The sequence below is a fragment of the Rattus norvegicus genome, chromosome 17 (genome assembly GCF_021556685.1).
Source record: "Rattus norvegicus strain SHRSP/BbbUtx chromosome 17, alternate assembly SHRSP_T2T, whole genome shotgun sequence".
NCBI lineage: Eukaryota > Metazoa > Chordata > Mammalia > Rodentia > Muridae > Rattus > Rattus norvegicus.
The window spans coordinates 91,960,784-91,981,343 of record NC_141550.1 but is presented as its reverse complement, the minus strand read 5'-3'; the positions used below and the strand labels follow the sequence as shown (position 1 = coordinate 91,981,343).

The 20,560-nt window shown below is 40.0% G+C and overlaps 1 protein-coding gene across 10 annotated transcripts in view; it reads left to right on the top strand.

Annotated features, from left to right (window-relative positions):
• Positions 1 to 20,560, top strand: part of Abi1 (abl-interactor 1) — an 81,272-nt gene that overhangs the window by 17,446 nt on the left and 43,266 nt on the right. For all 10 annotated transcript variants that reach the window (XM_087591586.1, XM_087591584.1, XM_087591579.1 and 7 more), the window contains 1 exon segment: positions 14,947 to 15,114. In XM_087591586.1, the coding sequence (XP_087447712.1) occupies positions 14,947 to 15,114 (168 nt within the window).

The window sequence follows — 20,560 nt, the reverse complement described above, 5'->3', positions numbered from 1 at the left end:
GAAGGCTAGAAGAGGGTATTGAATCCCTTAGAGCTGGAGTTGTAGGTTGTTGTGAGGGACCTGACATGAATGCTTGGGTCCAAACTCTGGTTCTCATGATTGAGCAGCAAATACTTTTTTGTTGTTTTGAGGCAAGGCTTCTATGTACAGTCCTGGCTGTCCTATAACTTGTTCTGGAAACCAAACTCAGAGATCCCCTACTTCTCCCTCCTGAGTGCTGGTTAAAGGGCATGTACCGCCCGCCACCAGATGGGGAGCAGCAAACACTTCTAACCAACCTGCTTTATCTTTTGTTTTTGGGAGACAGAGCCTCATGTAGCTCAGGCTGGTATGGAACTTTCTGATGAGCTTAGAAGTTTCCTGTTGACTTAATTTTTCATTTCCTACTTTTGATATGTGTTCTTTAACCTCCCTTCTAGCCCACCACCCACCAGAGGTAGTGAAAAGAAAGGTTATTAGGATATGGGGGAAGTGGACCTATTTAGAAATTGTTCTTTGGAGCAAATCTTATCTGTGTTGTCAGGAAATCAGTAGTTCAGTTCACAGGAATCAGGAGCAGCAGCTTGATCCACTCACAGACATTAATTACTACACCAGCAGTCCAGTTCAGTAGTGCCGGGATGGCAAACACAAATCCAATGCCCAGAGAAGTTCTCTGCCGGGCCTTGGAGCATTACAAGCTAGCTGTGCTAGCCTGTTCATTCCTATTTATACTCCCTCCAAACATCAGTGTCCTCCTACTGATCTTGCCTTACCACGTGAGTGGTAACTTGGGGATTTTCACTATCAGGCACTTATTTTTAATAAAGTTGAATATTTCTTCCACCCATCCTATGTGTTGATTGATCTCACTCTGCCAATTGTACCCGATGCCTCAGAAGCTGCAAGAAGCCACCAGAACACCACCAGAAGTTGGTTGTTGTGCTTCTTCTTACGAAGTCACAACAAACGATGACCATTAAGGAATGGCAAGGTGTACCAATACCATTCAGTGTCGTCCACCATCCATCTGTTGGGTCCTCCTTACCATCATGAGTCTGCTTAAGCAAAACATCCTTTCACCTGTGTCTGCTTCAGGAACACACGTGTCTGCCCCAGCAAAACATCATCTGACAAAACTGATTTAAGTTTTCGCTTTATTTTCCTGCCTCTGTCTCCCAAGTGATGGGGAGGGGATCACGGGTCTTGCACCACCATGATAGCTCTATGCATTACATGTAGCACCTGTAAAACTGACTTTTCTTTTATTTATGTTTTGGTCCTTCATACAGATTTACCTTGGCATAACTAACAAAACCATCAAATTAACTGAATAAATGTAAGAGAATTTTAGATTCAAATAAACTACTTTTAAACGAGCCAATTATTTTAACTTGGGGATTTTCACTATCAGGCACTTATTTTTAATAAAGTTGAATATTTCTTCCACCCATCCTATTTTCTTGCTTCCGCATTCCCATGTACGTCCCTATACCCCCAAAAGAAGAAAGGCAGCATGGTGTTATCTCACAGGTTTTTGTTTTGAATGAAGAGGTATAGTGTGTGCTATGAAACAAACGTGATGTTTTTACATCAGAGGTTTTAGGAAAAGATTTATATTTGTTCAAAATGTTTTTTCATTTTTATTTCTTTCTAAAATTTTCTTTTCCTTATTATTTTCAAGACAGTCTCATGGAACCCTGGCTAGCTTTAAACTTTAATAGCCAGTGGTAATCTTGAATTTTTTTTAGCTTCCTGTCTTCACTTCTCAAATGCTAGGGTTACAGTATGTAACCTCACAGTGGTTTCTTAAATGTTTTTACCATATTGATCAATGTAATTATTATTAATTTTTTTATGAGACTGAATTTTACTATGTAGTCCTGACTGATGTGAATTCACTATATAGATTAGGCAGGCTTCAAACTCAGGTCTGCCTGCATCTGCCCCTGCACCCCCAAGCTCTGGGATCATCATAAATTAGTTCAACATTGGGCTCTTATTTCCATGATTCCATAAAAATTAAGTAACAAGCTTTATCATTCATTATCACACGCATTTGATCCCAGAGCTTGGGATTTGGTAACTCTAGCTGACTGTGGGAAACCATCTGCAGTGGTCTAGCTGAGTCTTCTTGTGCACCCAGAGCTAGCTTCCCAGGGGAATATTGGTATCTCTCAGGAGCTAGCAAGAGATTTTTCTCCATAACTTTGACCTTTAATATCCCAGACTGCCATTTTTAAGCTTCAGAGTCAGCTGCCTCATTTTTCCTGGCTTACCGGATCATCTCCCTTCTTGTTCTGAGCAATGAATTACTTCTATAATTCTGCTTGGGTAGTGTCATTCCCTGTTTGCGTGGGAGGGGTAGATCAGGGACAAATAAATAAGTTCCATGGGTCTCTGGTCTGACTGTAAATGCCAAAGTGTTACAGCTCTTAGAGAAAGGAGGAGGTTTGGATGGCCTGCACAGGGCAGGTAGCCAGGGTCCTGGATCTTGTCTGCTACTGTAGCAGTAGCAGCAGCGACAGCAGTGCTGGTGGCATGAGCCTGGCCAGCCAAGCAAGTCCAAGGTTCAGTGCTGAATGCTTTGGAGAGAGAACTCTTCACTAAGTGTTACACCTTAGTAAAAACAGCCACTGTCGGATGATCCTTGGTAAAACAACTTACGGACTTTATTCCACGTGGATAGTGACTTCATAAACATTTAGAAGTCATGTAGGATTTAGGGTAGATGTTTACTGTTGGCTCAGTTTGGGATATTACTGACACTCTGTTTGCATGGGGAAGGACTCTAGGTGTTTTCCTTATGTAACTGATTGCCATGGTTTTCTCAGTGAGGTATTGTGATTCAGTGTTCCAGAACAGATACAGGACTGTATAGGGAGCGGCTTGACTCCTGCTGATCTCAAATCTCAGAGATTCCTGGGTCTGAACTCACTCAACCTTAACATTTTTTTGTGCCTGTCTGGTAACAGGGTCCCACATGCCTCTCTTTAGTAGGAGAAAGGAGGGCCCTCTGACTTGGACTGTGTTCCTAGAAGAGTTCCTATGGTAGCCAGCAGTTCCTATGCTGCTTGTGTGTGCCTTTCTTTCTCCTTATTTTTTTCCTGCTTCTGATATAGGTTATAGAATACTACAGTAGCTACCTGAGCCAAATCATTTAGTGGCTTGCTTGGCTCAACAGTCAAATTTTTGAAGACTGTTTTGAATATCAGGGACTGACTGAGTAAAAATGTTATCCTTTGAGGGTTCTTCTTTCTGTGATCTCATCTTTATGTTAAACTTTTTCTTTTTCTTTCTTTTTTTTTTTTTTTTTTTGGTTCTTTTTTTCAGAGCTGGGGACCGAACCCAGGGCCTTGCGCTTCCTAGGCAAGCGCTCTACCACTGAGCTAAATCCCCAACCCCTATGTTAAACTCTTTCGTGGCCCAACCTCTATAGGAAAGCCACAGGGGTCTCTTCTCTTTCTCCTGGCAGATAGTAGTAATTTGTGAATGATTTAAAGGCTTAGCTTTGGTCTCCCTGAGAGACTCTAAGATAGAATAGAGATAATGCCTTCTATTCTGGATCCCAATCTGTCATTAAGGCCTCCTTTAGGGACTTGTATAGGGACCACCGGCTGGCCAGTTAGGGATCAGTATTTCTCCCTTTCCCCCTGTTTATTTAGTTTTGTTTCCTATTACCTTTTGTTTCTCAGATGGGGTCAGAATTTGTCCCAAGTAACATTACCTCTTTCCTTGCCAAACCATGGAGCTGGGTAATTTGTTCAGAAGTCCTGCCTCATCTTCATTAGTTCTGGCAAGACTCATATTTATTCAAGAGCATGTGATAGTTACGACTTTAAAAATTATTATTTACTTGCGTGTGTGTACATTTAACAAGGGAATTCCACAGCATGTCTATATGGAGGCCAGAGGGACAGCATGAAGGATCCATTCTCACCTTCCATAGTAGGTGCTAGGGATCCAAAACAGGTTGGTAGGCTTGGCAGTGTATGTCCGTCAGTAGGATTCCTTTCTCTCACATCCTTCCTGGTGTGTGTTGTTAGTTTTCTAAATATTTATTGACTATTTCTGTTTCTTATTTTTATCTTTAATTAGCATATATTTTATAATAGTCTCGTGACATTTTTGTACATGTATATTTTTTTAAACATATTCATCCCCACCCTTATTTGTTTCCCTCCCTCCCATTGCTGTTGACTCATTTCTTCCCAGCTTGGCTGGCCCAGTCCTGGGCAGTGATCATGCTGCTATGAGCTCAGTCTAACAGCCCTGTCATGCTTGGAAGACAACTTTCCATAGCACTCCGCCCCATCTACCCGCTCCATTACTATCCAGTGAGCACATCTAGACTTGCCAGTCAGTAGTTGTCAACAACCAGCCTCGGCTTGGAGAGGGCTTCTGAGGAAAGGGTGTTTGGGAGAGACAAAAACAAATGCCTCGAAGTCAAATCTTGGGTTGAAGCTGGGAACCCATGTTCTGCTCCAGACAGTTTTGCAGACTGCTTTGCAGTCTCTTTGTTCTGCTTTCTTTCTCTCTGATTTGGTTTCTCTGGAGATCTTTAGATAACTGCCTCTCTATGTTCTGCTCAAGACAGTTCTCCAGGCAGTTCTTTCTTGGTATTCTTAAAAAAAAAAAAAAAAAAAATCCTCTGGATAGCTCATTTCTTGTGGATCATAAGCCCAGTCTTTTACTTTACACATCAATCTAGTCATTTACTCCAGGTTACCTTTTGATTTTCCTATGAATCAGCATCCTATGACCCTAGCCTCTTAATTCTTAGGAGAAAGCAAGCACACATTTCTTTTTAACATTGCAAAGGAATTCAGAGATCTGCCTGCCTCTGTTAAGCACTGACAGTAAACTTGCTGGGTGGGACCTGGTCTTGAAATTACCATTTCTACCACACACCTAGGTTTAACTTTGTTCAGGCCCAGTCTGACCTTGAATTCTGGAATCTGACTACCTTTGTAAGTATAAGCAAACAAAAAAAATTAGCTGGGTGGGATTTTCTTTTTTTCTTTTTTTTTTTTTTCTTTTTTTCAAGATTTATTTATTATATATGAGTACACTGCCGCTGTCCTCAGACACACCAGAAGAGGGCATCTGATCCCATTACAGATGGTTGTGAGCCATCATGTGGTTGCTGGGGTTTGAACGCAGGACTTCTGGAAGAGCAGTCAGTGCTCTTAACCACTGAGCCATTTCTCCAGACCGGGGTGGGATTTTCTGCAACCACCATTCCTTAAATCTCTTTTTAACTTTTCCTGAGTATCTTTCTGACAAATTGGCTCATGGCACAGCTGCTTTTGTTCCTTTAGATTCATGAAGCCCCTCATCATTTTATTGTATCCTTATATTTTTTATAGTTGAGAAATTATCTATTTTTGAAACCATGGTTTTAGAATTCTTTTTCACAGAATTCAACCCCACAGGGTTGTCCTGAAGATCCCAGTGGTTCCAATTTTGCTGAGACATTAGCCACAACTTCGCCTTCCGGGCTCATGCTGTCTCTGACTGTCATGGAGTCATTAATATTAACAGATTCCTTGAAGGAGGAACGTAAAATATGTACATCATTAAACAAACAACCCTTACACCCACCGCAGCCATGGACACTGGAGGACACGCCTGTTGTCCCTGTCCCTGGGGGCAGGAACCATGTCATTCTGTCCCTACAAAGGCCATGTGGGACCTGGCAAATAGAAGTAGTGTAGTAGTCAGTCCATGCTAAGTACTTGACGGTTGATAATGGTACTTGTTCTGGATTTTTTTTTTTTTTTTTTTTTTTTTTTTTTTTTTTTTGTCAACTTGACATGTTAAGAGTTACCTGGAAAGGGGAACGTCAATTGAGAAAGGCCTCCTCCATCAGACTGTCAGTAGGAATGCTTGGATTTAATTTTCTTTGTATTAATGCTCTAGCTATGACTTTGAATACTGCATTGAAACAGTGGCAAGAATGGGCACAGTTACCTGTTCTTGATGTAGTTTTTCCCATTTAGCATGCTTGTTATAAGTAGTATGAACCTTTTATTTTAGCTAGTTACCAAAGGTTCTAGGAAGTTACGCCTTTGTTTTTTTATTTCTAGGATTAAAAAAAAAAGTCTTATATTTCATGTGTATGAGTGTTCACCTGGCTGTATGTTGACAGTGTGTGCCTTGTGCCCACAGAGGCCGGAGAAGGGAGTCATGTCCTCTGGAACTGGGTGGAGTTACAGATAACAACCCTATGGTTGCAGGGAAATGAACTTGGGTCCCTAAAGTGCTCTCAGTACTGCTGAGCCATTTCTCCAGTCCCTGATTCTAGGAATCTTTAAATTTTATTCCTGATTTCTTCACTGGCCCATTAGTGTATTTTTCAGTCCTCATCTATGTGTAGTTTCTGTATTGTGCTATTGATTTCCTATTTTATTGTACTTTGATCTGGTAAGATACAGGAAATTTTGATTATTTTGTAATCTTTATGATTTGCTTTGTGAACTACAGTGTAGTCTGTAACTTAGCTAATTAATGAACTTATTTCATATTTATTCATTTTTGTGTGTGGGCATGTGTATGCCATGGTTGACTGTATGAATCAGAGTATAACTTGTAGGAATCAGTTTTTCCTTCTACCGTGTGGCTTATTGGGATGAAACTGGGGTCATCAGGTGGCAAGTGCCTTTACCCACTGAGCTGTCTGGTCAGTCTAATGATATCTCCTGAGCTGCCGAGGAGAATGTGTATTCTGATTCTGCTAGATGGAATACCTTATAGATCCATTTGACCTATGGTGTAGCCTAATTCAGGGATTTATTTGTTGTTGTTGATTTTAGATCACATACTTTAGTCTTTAGTTGACTTTAGTCTTACATAATGATGAGAGCGAGTGGGATACCCAACTTCTCTAATTTCTGTTAAAAAGGGCTTTTGTGACCTTTTATGCCCACTGTTTATGTTATGGAATTATGAGCCTCCAATATTTGGTGCATATAGACGTATAGTTGTATATACCTCCTTCTTGATGATTGCTTTACTTATTCATATATAATACAGCTTTTAAAAATGTTCTCATTTTGGTTTGAAATATACCTTATAAGGTATCAGAGTTGCTTGGTTTACTGTTTGCTTGATCAGTCTATTCCTTGGTGCCTTCTGTGGGTGTTTTTGCTGGTCAGGTGGATTTCTTGGCAGCAACAAAGAACTGACTCTGCTTTAAGTACAGCTCGTGTCTTTCTGTTGGTGAGGTTGGCCCATTTGCATTTAGGGTTATTGTTGAGAGAGGTTTGTCAGTTCTTGTAATTACATTGACTTTTTAGTTGCTTGAATTATTGTTTTTTCTTTCTACCCTAGTAGTGTTAGGCGGTTTTCTCATTCATACCGTGGAATACAGTGATTTTTTTTTTTAATTTATTTATTTTTTTTAGCATCCCACGATTCTGAGTTGGTGGATGTAAACTGCCTTAGTTGCTCTTATCTTGTGATGCCTTATTTCTGAGACAGGTTTGGTGATCTAGCAATTCTGTTGGCATTTACTCACTTTTAGGTCTTAAAATAGTTCCTTTCTTCCTTCCTTCCATTCATCTGTTACAAAAGTTTATTTAATAAAAGATTGTAGGCTTTAATTTTTCTTAACCCTATTTTTAATAATGGTTCCTAAACACTTTAACCTCCTTTCTAGCCTACCACTCATCAAAGGCTATTAGGATACGGAGGAAGTGGACCTGTTCAGAAATTGTTCTTTGGAGCAAATCCTATTTGCATTGTCAGGAAATAAGCAGTTTACTTGACAGGTTGTCTAAGTTAGGGTTTTCAGTGAACAGACACCATGACCAAGGCAAGTCTTATAAAGGACAACATTTAATTGGGGCTGGTTTACAGGTTCAGAGGTTCAGTCCTTTATCATCAAGGCAGGAATATGGCAGCATCCAGGCAGGCATGGTGCAGGAGGAGTTGAGAGTTCTACATCTTCATCTGAAGGCTGCTAGCAGAATACTCACTTCCAGGCAGCTAGGGTGAGGGTCTTAAGTCCACACCCACAGTGACACACTCATTCTAACAAGGCCACACCTCCTAATAGTTCCCTGGGCCAACCATATACAAACCATCACATAGGTCACCAGCAAACTGGTCAATCCACTCACAAACACTTCATGAATAATACCAGCAGTCCAGTTCAGTAGTGTTGGGAGAGCAGCAGTGGTGGCATGACCCAGCAGGATCAGCCAAGTCTCAGCTGAATCAGTAGGTGGGCTTAAGACCATCAGGGATGCCAGGGGCAGTACTTTGCCCTGCCTCTCTCAGCGAAGCAAAGATCAGTGAAGACTTGAGACCAAGACCTCCTGTCACTGTCTGTTGAGTCTGTCTATGCTCCCTCCAAACATCATGTGTCCTCCATGTGTATGTATCAGTTGACATCACTCTGCCAATCCACCCAAGTCTGGGGAAGCAGCAAGAAGCTGCCAGCACACCACCAGAAGTTTTTTGTTTTTTTGGTTTTTTTTTTTTTTTGTGTGTGTGTGTGTGTGTGTGTGTTTCTCTCTATGAGACCCCAAAAATGGAGCTCAAGTACACAGTGTAAGGTAAACCAATACATGCATGATGTGAGCAAAGAATCCTTTATTGTGCATCCTTTCGTATGATTGTTTAGCAAAACATCCTTTCCTTCCTGCGTCTGCTTCAGGAAAACACTCCTTCATGTGTTTGTCTCAGCAAAACACCATCCAACACCTCTGACTTTCCAAAGAAACCAGAAGTTTGTACTACAAAAGGTTTCATAGGAAAATGTCCTGATCCACCTCTACATCTTAGTCAAACATGCCCTCTAGTGAGGAATGTGCATTCCCAAGGCTTCTAAAGTGCTGCTCTGTTTCCTGTATAACCAGCATAATAATGTGATTTTATTCTCACTAGCTGCCGTCTCCACAAGCTCAGCACAAGACTCGGGAAGGGACCAGAGCCCTGCAGTGGTCTTTGGGCCATATCTGTCACTCTTTAACTTAGTGATAGCTCTTTGTCCATAACACATCACATGCAGATCTATGAGGGCGAACCTTGCCTATGCAGCTCCTCAGCAACTCTGGTGGGTGACCTCTCCGACTCAGCTGATTCCAGGCTTGAGGCTGGTAACTAATTTCGTGCTTTCTTGTTAGGTTTGCTAATGAGAGTGCTGAGATTTTTCTGATGTACTTGCCTTTAGTGGTTCCCCCCATAGCTTTTAATATTTGTTTGTCTTTTTCTTTTTTTGAAATAGAGTTGTAACCCTAGTTGGCTTGGAGCTCATAGAGAACCATCAGCTTCTGCCTCCCAAGCTCTGGGATTAAAGGCTTGCTCCACCATGCCTAGCCTTTGCTTTGTATTTCTGACACTTGAAAGTGAAAGTGGCAGAGGCAGTTTCTTTTTACTTATGTCTGTTAGGCATTTTAGATGCAACTGATGAGTGTGTATGTAAAGATAAAGAGATGGAGGATATGTTCTATGGAAGTGTGGGGGAAGGCAATGGAGAGAGAAGGGACAAAGAGGGAAGAGGGTAAGAACAAGAGAGCAAGAGAGTGAGGAGAGGGCAAGCAGCCCCTTTTATAGTGACAGGCATACCTGGCTGTTGCCAGGCAACTGTGGGGCAGAGCATACCTGACTGTGTTTTATGAGGTATCATATTATTGCCTTGCTTTTTTTTATGTTCTTTGGTTTTGGTTATGACCTGCATTTCTTGCTTTGTAGATTCTTTTGGCTTAAAGTCCAACAATGTATCACCAATGATCATAAAATAGAAAATGGCAAAACAGGGTATATCAATAAGTTAAAAATTATGTAGTGTAAATGTTGATTTAATAAATGGATGAGATAAAGGATAGGTGACAGGGAGAGGGGAAAATGGAGGCAAGTAAGATTTAGAGAATAAAGAGGGATAGAAATGTTTGTTATGAAGAAGAGAAACGAGCATATTAGAAACAAAACACCCAAAGTCTAGAGTTATAACCCTGTATCTGTTTGTTGAGCATACAGCAAGTCCATCAATTGAGTCCCCAGAAGAACATGAATGAATGAATGAATGAATGAATAAAAAATCGAGACTTCTCAGTAATATGAATAAGCTTGAATATAAGAGGAATAGAATATAACAACAATAAGATAAAGTCTGCATACGCTAGAAAAAAAGAGAAAGCAAAAAGGACACACACTAGGTCAGAAGGAAAAGAAAGGAAAAGTCAGAGTGTCCCCTGCTTGCCAGGGAGTCCTGTTCTGGAAACAGTGAGGAGAAAGTGAGCTGAGCAGGCAGTAAACTCACACTCCTGTCCCGACTCCTGACTGTGGGGTAGTTTGACCATTTATCTGCTTACATTCCTGCTGCCTCCATGTCTTTGCAGTCATTTGATGGACTGTCTCAAGCTCAACCAAACCTTTCTTATGTTGCTTTTCTGTCAGGTATTTGTTAGAGCATCGAGGACAGTAACCAGTAGCTGTTTTTGGTCACAAGAGACAGACAGCTGTAGCATGGCAGACTGAGGCATGCTTTTGCTGCTGTCTTTGCTCCTAAGTTCTCTGTGTCTAAGAGAGATAGGCAAATGTACCATATTGGCAGACTGTACTATGGTGGTTTTTACTGTTTATGTTTACTCAAGCTCAGACTATGTGCTGCGTAATCTTCTCCCCTTTATGGTTGCCAAACACAGTGGGTTAGACTTAGCCTAAAGAGGGATTTGTGTGAGCAATGCTGTCTGCCATTTGTAGGTTCTTCTGTTAGATGCAGTAAGTTATTATGCAGGGACTTGTGGGCCCCAGCCTGACTTTACCCTCTTGTTCTGTGTCCAGTTCTCTTCCCAATGCTGACGGTAGTCCCGCCCCTCAGATTCATCTCCAGATAAAGTGGCAAATCTATAGTGCACAGCTCCCCCATTAGATTGTCTTTTGTAATCCTATTTCTGTATAGCTGGATGCTTTAGCTTCTCAAGTTGACTATGATTTCCATCCTCCATCTTGGATCTTCACTGCCTCCTCAATCAATACCATTAATGTTAAGTGAAATTCTATAATAAATACCTTATTCTAATAAATTTCAGTGGTCTGCTTCTTGCTTTAAAATCTTGATCTTAATACACTCTCCTTGTTGGTAAATATTTACATAATGTTTGAGTAACATGGTTGGAAAAATGAATTTTTTTGTTACCTGTCAATTGTTTCTTTACATTCGTTCTAGTTTTTTTCCAGCTATAAATAAAGCTGATATGAATATTCTTGGCATCCACCCTTGCTTTTCTTCTGGGCAGTTTCCTAGAAGTGAAGAACACCGTAGATTTTAAGCAGTTGTGATATTTTCTGGTTGCACCGTCCAGCAGTCTGTCAAGTGTTTTGCAATCAAATTCTTTTTAAGAAATAAAATTATATGAGACATGGATTAGTTAACGGCAGAGAAATAAGTGGACGGAAAACCAGTATCTTAGACTAAATATGATTTTTTATATGAACAACACATAAATATGTAACAAATGTCAGCTTTTTTTGAGGAGTTCAAGAGGGGCATGAAAAGGGATTGTCCTTCTAGGCAAAAGATTTTATCAGTACAGCTCTGCAGCAGAGGCCTTAGTGTTACCGTAGTGAGCAGTGGTATGCTTCCTAAGACTTCTCAGGGTTACAGAGGGCTTGCGTGTTGCCCATGCTGTGACTGAAGAAGGGGAATGGGGTGTGCATAGCGTAGGTCACGTGACTGGGCATTGTTTCCCTGGCTGGGGAGTGTGAGATCTGACTACTGAATGACCTGTGCATTCTGATAACTGCTGGGCTGCTTCTTCACACCCAGTGTGAGTGCACACTGGTGGATGGTGGGCATGTTGCCTTGCTTACAGCCCTTTTTGTTTAGGACTTGCCTTGTCTAACAGTGAATTACATTCTGCTGTTTCTTTTTTACATGGGAGGCCTCACTCTGTTGACTGGGTTGGAGCTCACTATGATCCCAGGGTGGCCTTGAACTTAATCATGTGTTTCAAATGTACTTGTTTTTTCTGAAACAGTGTTTCTGCAGTTTGTGTCTTGAGCCTTTTAAAGTACAAATGCATTGTGATGCTGATGTTAAAGGGATTACTTGGGCTGTAACTATGATAAAACTTAAAGTTTCAGAATCATGTTATCTGTCTATTAGCAATGCCAGGGAGATAGAAACTGATTACAAAGGGTTAAAAATGTTTCCTAAATACAGTTAAATATGAAGATATGTGTAAGTGTAGTGGTGGTCAATTGTTCTGTGTGAGTATGCCACAAATCCTATTCCTGTCCCCAGGCCTCCTTTGTGAGGCAGGTTCTGCAGTGTTGGTCAGGCTGTCCTCAGACTTGCTAGTCATTTCCTGCCTTCCAGATGCTTACTTACATTGTAATAGCTGTACTGTCACTCCTGGCTTGAGGATGTTTTCCTTCTCTTTTTGGAAGGCAGGTATTGACATAATAAAAGGGAGACTGATTTACCTGTAGGTAAAGAAAGAGTGAGGAAGAGGAAAGAAATGAAACAAGCGTGTAGATGGGGATGGTGGTGATTTTACCCTGGACAAGGAGGGAGGAGGGAGACAGACAGAAGGATGAAGAGGGAAGATTGGGGTTGCTTGTAGCCAGCAGTGTTTGCTTAGGCAGTGAGAGAGAGCGAGCCAGCAGTGTTTGCTTAGGCAGTGAGAGAGAGCGAGCTAAGGAAATCATTAACTTCCTTCAAGGTTTATACTCTAGCTATCAGTCCCAATTTAATAAGTTTGATGTCTGCAGGTAGATGAGGAAGGCAGAAGAGAGTTGGTCATGGTTGAGATGATCATAGAGTTCAGTTATCTAAGGAATTTCCTGTATGGTTTATTTTAAGTATATTCACTATGTTGCTTATTTTAAGTACAGCCGTTTTAAACAGTTAGCTTTTCTTTTTTTTTTTTAAAGATTTATTTATTTATTATATATAAGTACACTGTAGCTGTCTTCAGACACACCAGAAGAGGGCATCAGATCCCATTACAGATGGTTGTGAGCCACCATGTGGTTGCTGGGATTTGAACTCAGGACCTCTGGAAGAGCAGTCAGTGCTCTTAACCGCTGAGCCATCTCTCCAGCCCCTAGCTTTTCTTTTAAAGCTGTGTAGATTTGATTCCCTTTACGTAGCCTTCATCTGTTGTGTGACAGGGATGACAAATGGCTGCACATGGTGTGTCAGATCCCAGAGCCATGCATTAACAGAGTGCTGCCATGCTTATGCCGGTCTTAGTTCTGTGGACACTTTCTTATTGTGTAGTAGTCTGTGACCCATTTTGTGTGCTCCTGGGACATATTAAGGTCAGTTGGTGATTAAAAGGATCTAAGGTTGGACTGGAGAGATGGCTCAGTGGTTAAGAGCATTGCATGCTCTTCCAGAGGTCCTGAGTTCAATTCCCAGCAAACACGTGGTGGCTCACAACCATCTGTCATGGGGATCCGATGCCCTCTTCTGGTGTTTGAAGACAGTGACAATGTATCCACATACATGAAATAAATAAATAAATCTTAAAAAAAAAAAAAAAGGATCTAAGGTAGCTACAAACTTAAAATAACCGGCAGCAGGAATTGTATGCAAATTTGCTGTTCAAATTTATAGTTTATATGAATGGAAAATGGTAACTTGAAATGCATTTTCTGGTAACAAAATCACCTGCACTACTTCAAAAGGCATGGCCTCTTTTAGAAAATCAATTGTTATTTCATGCATATACATGTACATATATACATAATAAGTATTCCTTAAAAGAACCTGTTGAGTCTGTATGTCCATATAATGTTACTTCTATAAATGTCCTCAGGGCTGACATTTCAAATTGAACAATCAGTTGTGATACTCTTTCCTTACTTAAAAATTTAAAATGGAAGCTCTGTAAAATATTGTCTTTGATTAAATATGATATTGTTGTGTTAGACTGCATTTTACTTTATTGCATGGGGATGAAAAGGTTCTTAAGTGTTTATGAGAAGAATTGTTTTTGTTAACATCTCATTGACTGTATGTAATTATGTGATTTTATAATAAAACTGGAAAATAACATACAAGTATTTGGTGGTGGTGGGGAAGTAAATGTTAGCCCAGTGCTGACATTTCCTCCCACTCCTATGATGGGAAAAATGTGTGTGATTTGTATGTTGAAAATTAAAAACAAACAGGCAGATAAAATTCTAGAATATAATGACTGAAAATAATTATCTAATTCAAATTAAAGTCTACTTGGCTTTGTAAACAATATTTTTTAATTGTCTTTTAACTGTAGAAAACCCTACATTTCTCCCTCCAGTTCTGAGGTTTGATTCTAAAACCTAGGTACTTGCACATTCTAGACAAGTGCTCTACCACTGAACAAGATTCAGAGTTTTTTTTCTTTTCTTTTTCTTTTTGGAGCTGAAGATTCAGAGTTTTAATGCAAAACAACTTTGCTTTTAATAGTGTGGATGGCTGCTTCTATTCAACATTGTTCTTGTATTTCTAGCTACTAAAAGAGCGAGAGAAAGAATCAAGACAGAAGACGATTTCAGAACACAGATTGCATAATTGTTTAAACTTTTAGTAATCAATAAGTAGTGGCTAAAGTAAATAGATGGCTTTAGAAATAGTGCAGGATCACAAGACTAATGTTTTAAAAAGTCTGCTATCTGTAACCTTGTCCAGAATTCCAAGATCATCAGATTAGTTCCAAACTTTTTTTAAAATTACTTACTGTCATTACTGTGTGTGTGTACTTCGTGCATAGGTTTGAGGGTGCCAGTGCCACAGAGTGCTTGGGGACGTCAAGGACAGCTGTGGAGCTGTTTTTCTCCTTTTACCTTTAAGGGGGTTCTGGGAATTAAACTCATGTCACCAGGCTTGTACAGCAAGCACTTTCCCATGGAGCCATCTTGCCAAATCAATTTGAGCTTTTTAAATGGGGGGAACATGCTTCTGTAGTTGTGTAGAATGTGTGTTTAATGAGAATTAGCTAAGCATTGGTTCTTTTGTTCTTATTTCAGGCTACAGACAAGAGGAAAGCTCTAGAAGAGACCAAAGCATATACAACTCAATCTCTAGCTAGTGTTGCTTATCAAATAAATGCATTGGCCAACAATGTGCTCCAGCTGCTGGATATCCAGGCCTCTCAGCTGCGGAGGATGGAGTCGTCCATCAATCACATCTCACAGGTACCAGCTTGTAAAGGCTTCTGGCTTCATTTTTAGTCAGTAGCAGCTTGTATCTTAAGTATAGTCATGCATTGCTTAATGAGGAGGGCACACACCTGCTAAGAGTGTCACTAGGAGATTTTACTGTGACAGAGAGAGCACCTATGTCAGTCTTCATGTTTCATAAGTCTATTCACTATCCCCTATGGATAGTTGATGTTGTCAAGAGTGGGAAATACAAGGTGCATGAGGCTATTGTTGTTGCAGAAAAGCACAGTTTTAAAAATAATTTAAAAAAGTATTAGGGCTGGAGTGATGGCTCAGTGATTAAGAGCACTAGCTGCTCTTCAAGAGGACCCCAGTTCAATTCCCAGTACACACATGGTGGTTTTCTAGTTCCCAGAGATCTAATATCCACACAACAGACATACGTGCAGGCAGTACACATAAGATTAAAAAAATAATTTAAAAATGTTCTAAAAAATAGAAGTAATGTACTCTAATACAGTGGTAACAAGTATTGTGACTATATAGACAAATACGACTCTGTACCACATGAGTTCCTGGTGCCCATGGAAGTTAAAAGAGGGCATTGGATTCCCCAGGAGTGGAGTTACAGATGGCTATGAGCTGTCTTCAATTCCTGGGAATCAAACCTGGCTCCTCTGTTTCTTCTTAAGCTTTATTTTGAGTTAGCCTTGGTAACTTGTCTGTGCTGGCCTTAAGCTCATCATTGTTGTGGTTTAGCCTCTGAGTAGCTGGGATGACCATATGTCCCACCATGCCAGACTGTTGACTTTTGTTGAGGTAAAATAAATTACATATAATTTAAGCTTATAATAGTATCTTGCAGATTTTCACACATTCCCAAGAGATCATAAACATAAAGAAAGGAACTTGTGCTTTTTTAAACCTTCCCTTCCCTTTCCCTATTCTCAGGCTTTTTGCCATTATAGAGTAGTTTATATTTTGTGGAATTTCTGTGAATGCTGTCATGCACCTATCCCTTAACCCCTTCATTCTGGTTCAGCTTTTTCACATAACGTATTTTACTTGAGATTTGCCCATATTGTTCCATAAAAGAGTAACTGCTTTTTATTGCTGAGTGGTTTCCATTGTTAAGCGTTTGTGTATCTGTTGTTGAAAATAGGTTGTTTTCATAATTTTGCCAATTATGTATTAAACTTATACAAATGTTTATATACATATCCTTCCATAGTCAAATGCTTTTTTTAATTTTTAAAAATTATGTTTTTATTTATTTATTTGCACGTGGGTCCATATGTGTCCCAGTCTGGAGGTCAGAGGCTTGCTATCAGGAATGGTTCCCTCCAGCCTTGTGGGTCCTTGGGTGTGGTCAGGTGTCAGGCTTGGTAGCAAGTGCCATTATGTGCTTTAACATTCTCATTGCTCCTGCTTTTCTTTCTTTAGGGCAGATACATTTGTGTGAAATGAATAGTTTACATGGTAGATGTCTGTTTATAAGAAATTGTCATTGTTTTTTACTGTACAGTTTCAGTTTGTGGAACAAGATCATAGATTTTGTTACTTTTTATGCATCTGTGAAAGGGAACATGGTTTTGTTTCTGTTTTAAATCTAGTAAGATGGGGGCTGGGGATTTAGCTCAGTGGTAGAGCGCTTACCTAGGAAGCGCAAGGCTCTGGGTTCGGTCCCCAGCTCCGAAAAAAAAGAATCAAAAAAAAAAAAAAATCTAGTAAGATGAACTATATTGGTTTTGCATTATTGAATACCGTCCTGGACTACAGAATGAGTTCTGGGCTAACCTAAGTAAGTTACCTAGATCTGTTCTCAGAATTTAGAAATATAAGGGGTCGGAGCATTATAGCTAGGGTTGTAGTTCAATAAGAGATGGTTTGTCTAACATTTAAGGCCCTGGGTTTGTTCTTCTGTATTGAAAACAAACATACAAACAACCGGAGTGAATATATTTGAGTATGCATGTATTACATATGCATGCTTACTTTGGCTTGTGGCTAAACGTTTTCTTGTGTGTTCTCTGTTTTGTTTAAAAACCATCATCTTATCTTTGAGATCTCATCTTTGAGAGCACTATAAAGCTGGTCTGTCATTCTTGGATGGCATGAGTCAAGAGTGCACTCATTGCTGTCTGCAGTGTTCCCAGAATATTTACAGCTTCTCAACCTGAAGATTTCATTGAAAACACACTATCCTTTCTTTCTTGGTGTAATTGCTTCCATGATCTCTTAAGCATGAGGTTTTAGTTGTTAGAACAAATAAATGAACTTAGTGTTTGAACACAGCTTGCTATGATCACAGTTTTGGAGCTCAGAGATCTGCCATGCTTTTTCCTGGGCTATAGCAAACCACATGGGTTGGGTTGCATCCTTTTGGATGTTCTAGGGCAGAATCTCTTGCCTTGCCCCTTTTCAACTTCTAGTGGCCTTCTGTGTGGGCCCCACCCCGCTCCCCATCTCCCTTCTGCCTTCCATCTCTGATGGTTTGTTTGATGGTTTGATGCAGAGTCTTTCTTTGAGACATTAGCTGCCCTGATGCAAGGTAGGAAACCCAAACCCATCCTGGTCTTGAACTCAAAGTGGTCCTCCTGACTCAGCCTTCCTAGTGTTGAGATTATCCTTCCTCTTTTTAGCAGTAGCCAGCTGAGTCACACTGTGGCTCGATCAGTGCTGACCCTTTTGGCCTACTAGTCACTTATAAAGGGTTCCTGAGGTTTCATTTGGCCTACTCTAATACCACTCTAATCATCTTTCTGCCTCACAGGCCTCTTCATTGCAGCTGTAAAACTGTTTACCCGCCTGTTGTTGAAATGTAAATTTACAAAAAGATGCTGGCTGGCATGTTGTCTTACACTTTTGAGCCTTGCACTTGGGAAGCATAGGCAAGAAGATCTCTGATCAAGGCCAGCCTAGTGAGTTCCAGGATGGTCAGGGCTACATAGAGAGACCCTGTCTCAAAAGAAAAAGAAGTTGCTGGTTCATGTTTGATGTTTTTTAAATTGAGAAAGGGTCTCACTCTGTAATACAGGCCAGCCTTGGACATGGGTCCTGTTTGGTCCTATCCCTTTCCCTGTCTTTTTAGATTTCTGTCTTTCCTCTCCTCTTCCCTCCTCCCTCCACTTTCCTCCCCCTTCCCCTTCCTCTTTCCCTTTCCCTCCCTTCTCTTCCTTCTTCTTCTTTCCTCCTTCTTCTTCTTGTCTCTCCCCTCTTGTCCTCTCTTGTCCTTTACATTTTAAAAAAAATTAATAAATATGGTTGGGTGTGATGGCATATACCTTTAATCTCAGGAGATCAGATAGAAACAGGAGGTTTGAGTTCAAGACCAGCCTGCTCTACACAAGGAGCTCCAGGGCAGCCAGGACTACACAATGAGACTCTGTCTTTAAAAAAAAATAAATAAAATAAAGAAATTACACAATAAAATTTAAAAAGCAAATCTCATTAACAGACATGGTATAAGTCAGTACTTGGCATTATGTACAGTTGTTAAGGTTGGTTGGAAACACAACAAAGTGACACCTTTGCTGATTCTGACGTTCTGGTGTCAGCTGTGTTAAATACTGGCCGATGGGAAGTAAAGTGGGCAAGGCCCCTAGGAGTGCTTGCTTTGATTGTGCCCTGAGTACATGTGTACTGTAGGCGTTGCTGTCATTGAGGGCCTCAGTTCTGTTTTGGAAGTTCACTTTGTAAATTGTACTAAATAACCTTAAGGTGTAAAAACAGTAAGGACAAAATGTTAAACTTACGAACAGATTAAAGAAAATTAATTATCCAGGGACCTAGTTTTGCCACTGGAAAGGCTGTTTGAGATCAGATATATAGTGCAGTAACTTTCATACTGCATCATAAATACCAGGCATAAACACTTATCTTCTAAAACATCGAACAAACGTGGTACCAGTTTTACTAATTAATAGCAAGTATAATTTGTTAGAGTACAGAATTGCTGTATAACCAAGGAAGAAGAGAAGGAAAGCCTTTCTATAAATGAAACACTTTATTCTATAAATGAACACTTTAAAAAGAAAGTGTTCTTTTTTCCTCAAATCCAGTAGCTAATTTCAAGTGAAACAGTGTTGTAAGGCTATGCCATCAGTTCTAAATGAGATAATGGTGCCATTTGTGCTCATAAGTTTAAATTTCACTTATTTAAATGTACATTAGTTATGTATGGGAGATATTTTTCTAGTCTTATTTATAAATATGGTAAATGACAAAGATGAAAATTTAAAGATTGGCAGATAAATATAGTCATAGTTCACTAAATATGAGATGAGATGTATTTACTTAAGAACCCTCAACGTTTTAGAAATCCCCACATATATACTTAATATACATACCTTCTAGTCACTGGACCTAAGAAGCAAATAAATGTAATATCACAATTACATTTTTGTTAGGTTTTTAGTGACATATCAGTGTGATCTGAGTAGTTAGAACAGTACTTGGCAAATACACAGCCTCTTATGGTTTGATGAAAATGTGCTTCTCAACTTTTTTTTTTTTTTTAAAGATTTATTTATTTATTATATATAAGTACACTGTAGCTGTCTTCAGATACACCAGAAGAGGGCATCAGATCTCTTTACAGATGGTTGTGAGCCACCAGGTGGTTGCTGGGAATTGAACTCATGACCTCTGGAAGAGCAGTCGGGTGCTCTTAACCGCTGAGCCATCTCTCCAGCCCCTCAACTTTTTTTTAATCAAATGGCACATTACACTTGCAAGACAAATGCAGAGAACACTTAAGTCACACTTATGAATGTTTGACTGAATATTTTCTTTCTGTAACAGAAGTGTAGAGGTTAGATTTGTTTCCTTCAGGCCTTTTAAGCCAAACTTGGTTAAGGTTAATTGTGGGACAGGCATCTCTTTTGATCAGCTTATGTAGTCCTTGAACCATTCACCATTAGAGTACTGTGTTTCCTGTTGAGATCAGCACTGCTCAGATTGTTCAGTTAACACTCTGCTTGGACCCAGTATAACCATTGCCTTCCTCATCATTGTGCAGTTTTCAGGAATACTAAAGGTGTATAGCATAGAAACTCTATTTGGACCTGAACACATGGCTTTTATTGTTGCTTTTAGGGCTGAAAGGATTTTCATGACTTTTCTGTTCCCCATTTCATAACTCTGAGGAAATTTCATTACTGCCCCTCTTCTCTTTAAACCTCAGTTTTACCACTCTAGAGGTGGTGGGACCTGGGAAAATGGATCCAACATATGATGTGGACCGAAGTCTCATGCACTAACCAACTTTATTCAGTGCATCAGACAGTTTGTACCTGAGGGTTAAGAGTAGCCCCAGGATTAAAGGATACAAGGATACAGCTGCGTGTGGTAAAACAACAAGCAACAATAGGTAACACAATGAATAATAATCTGAAGTAAATTCACTCTTCTGGGAGTGGTATGAAACATTAATCCAAGAACAACTCCATGTTTTTGAAGAAACTGAAGTTACAAGGCT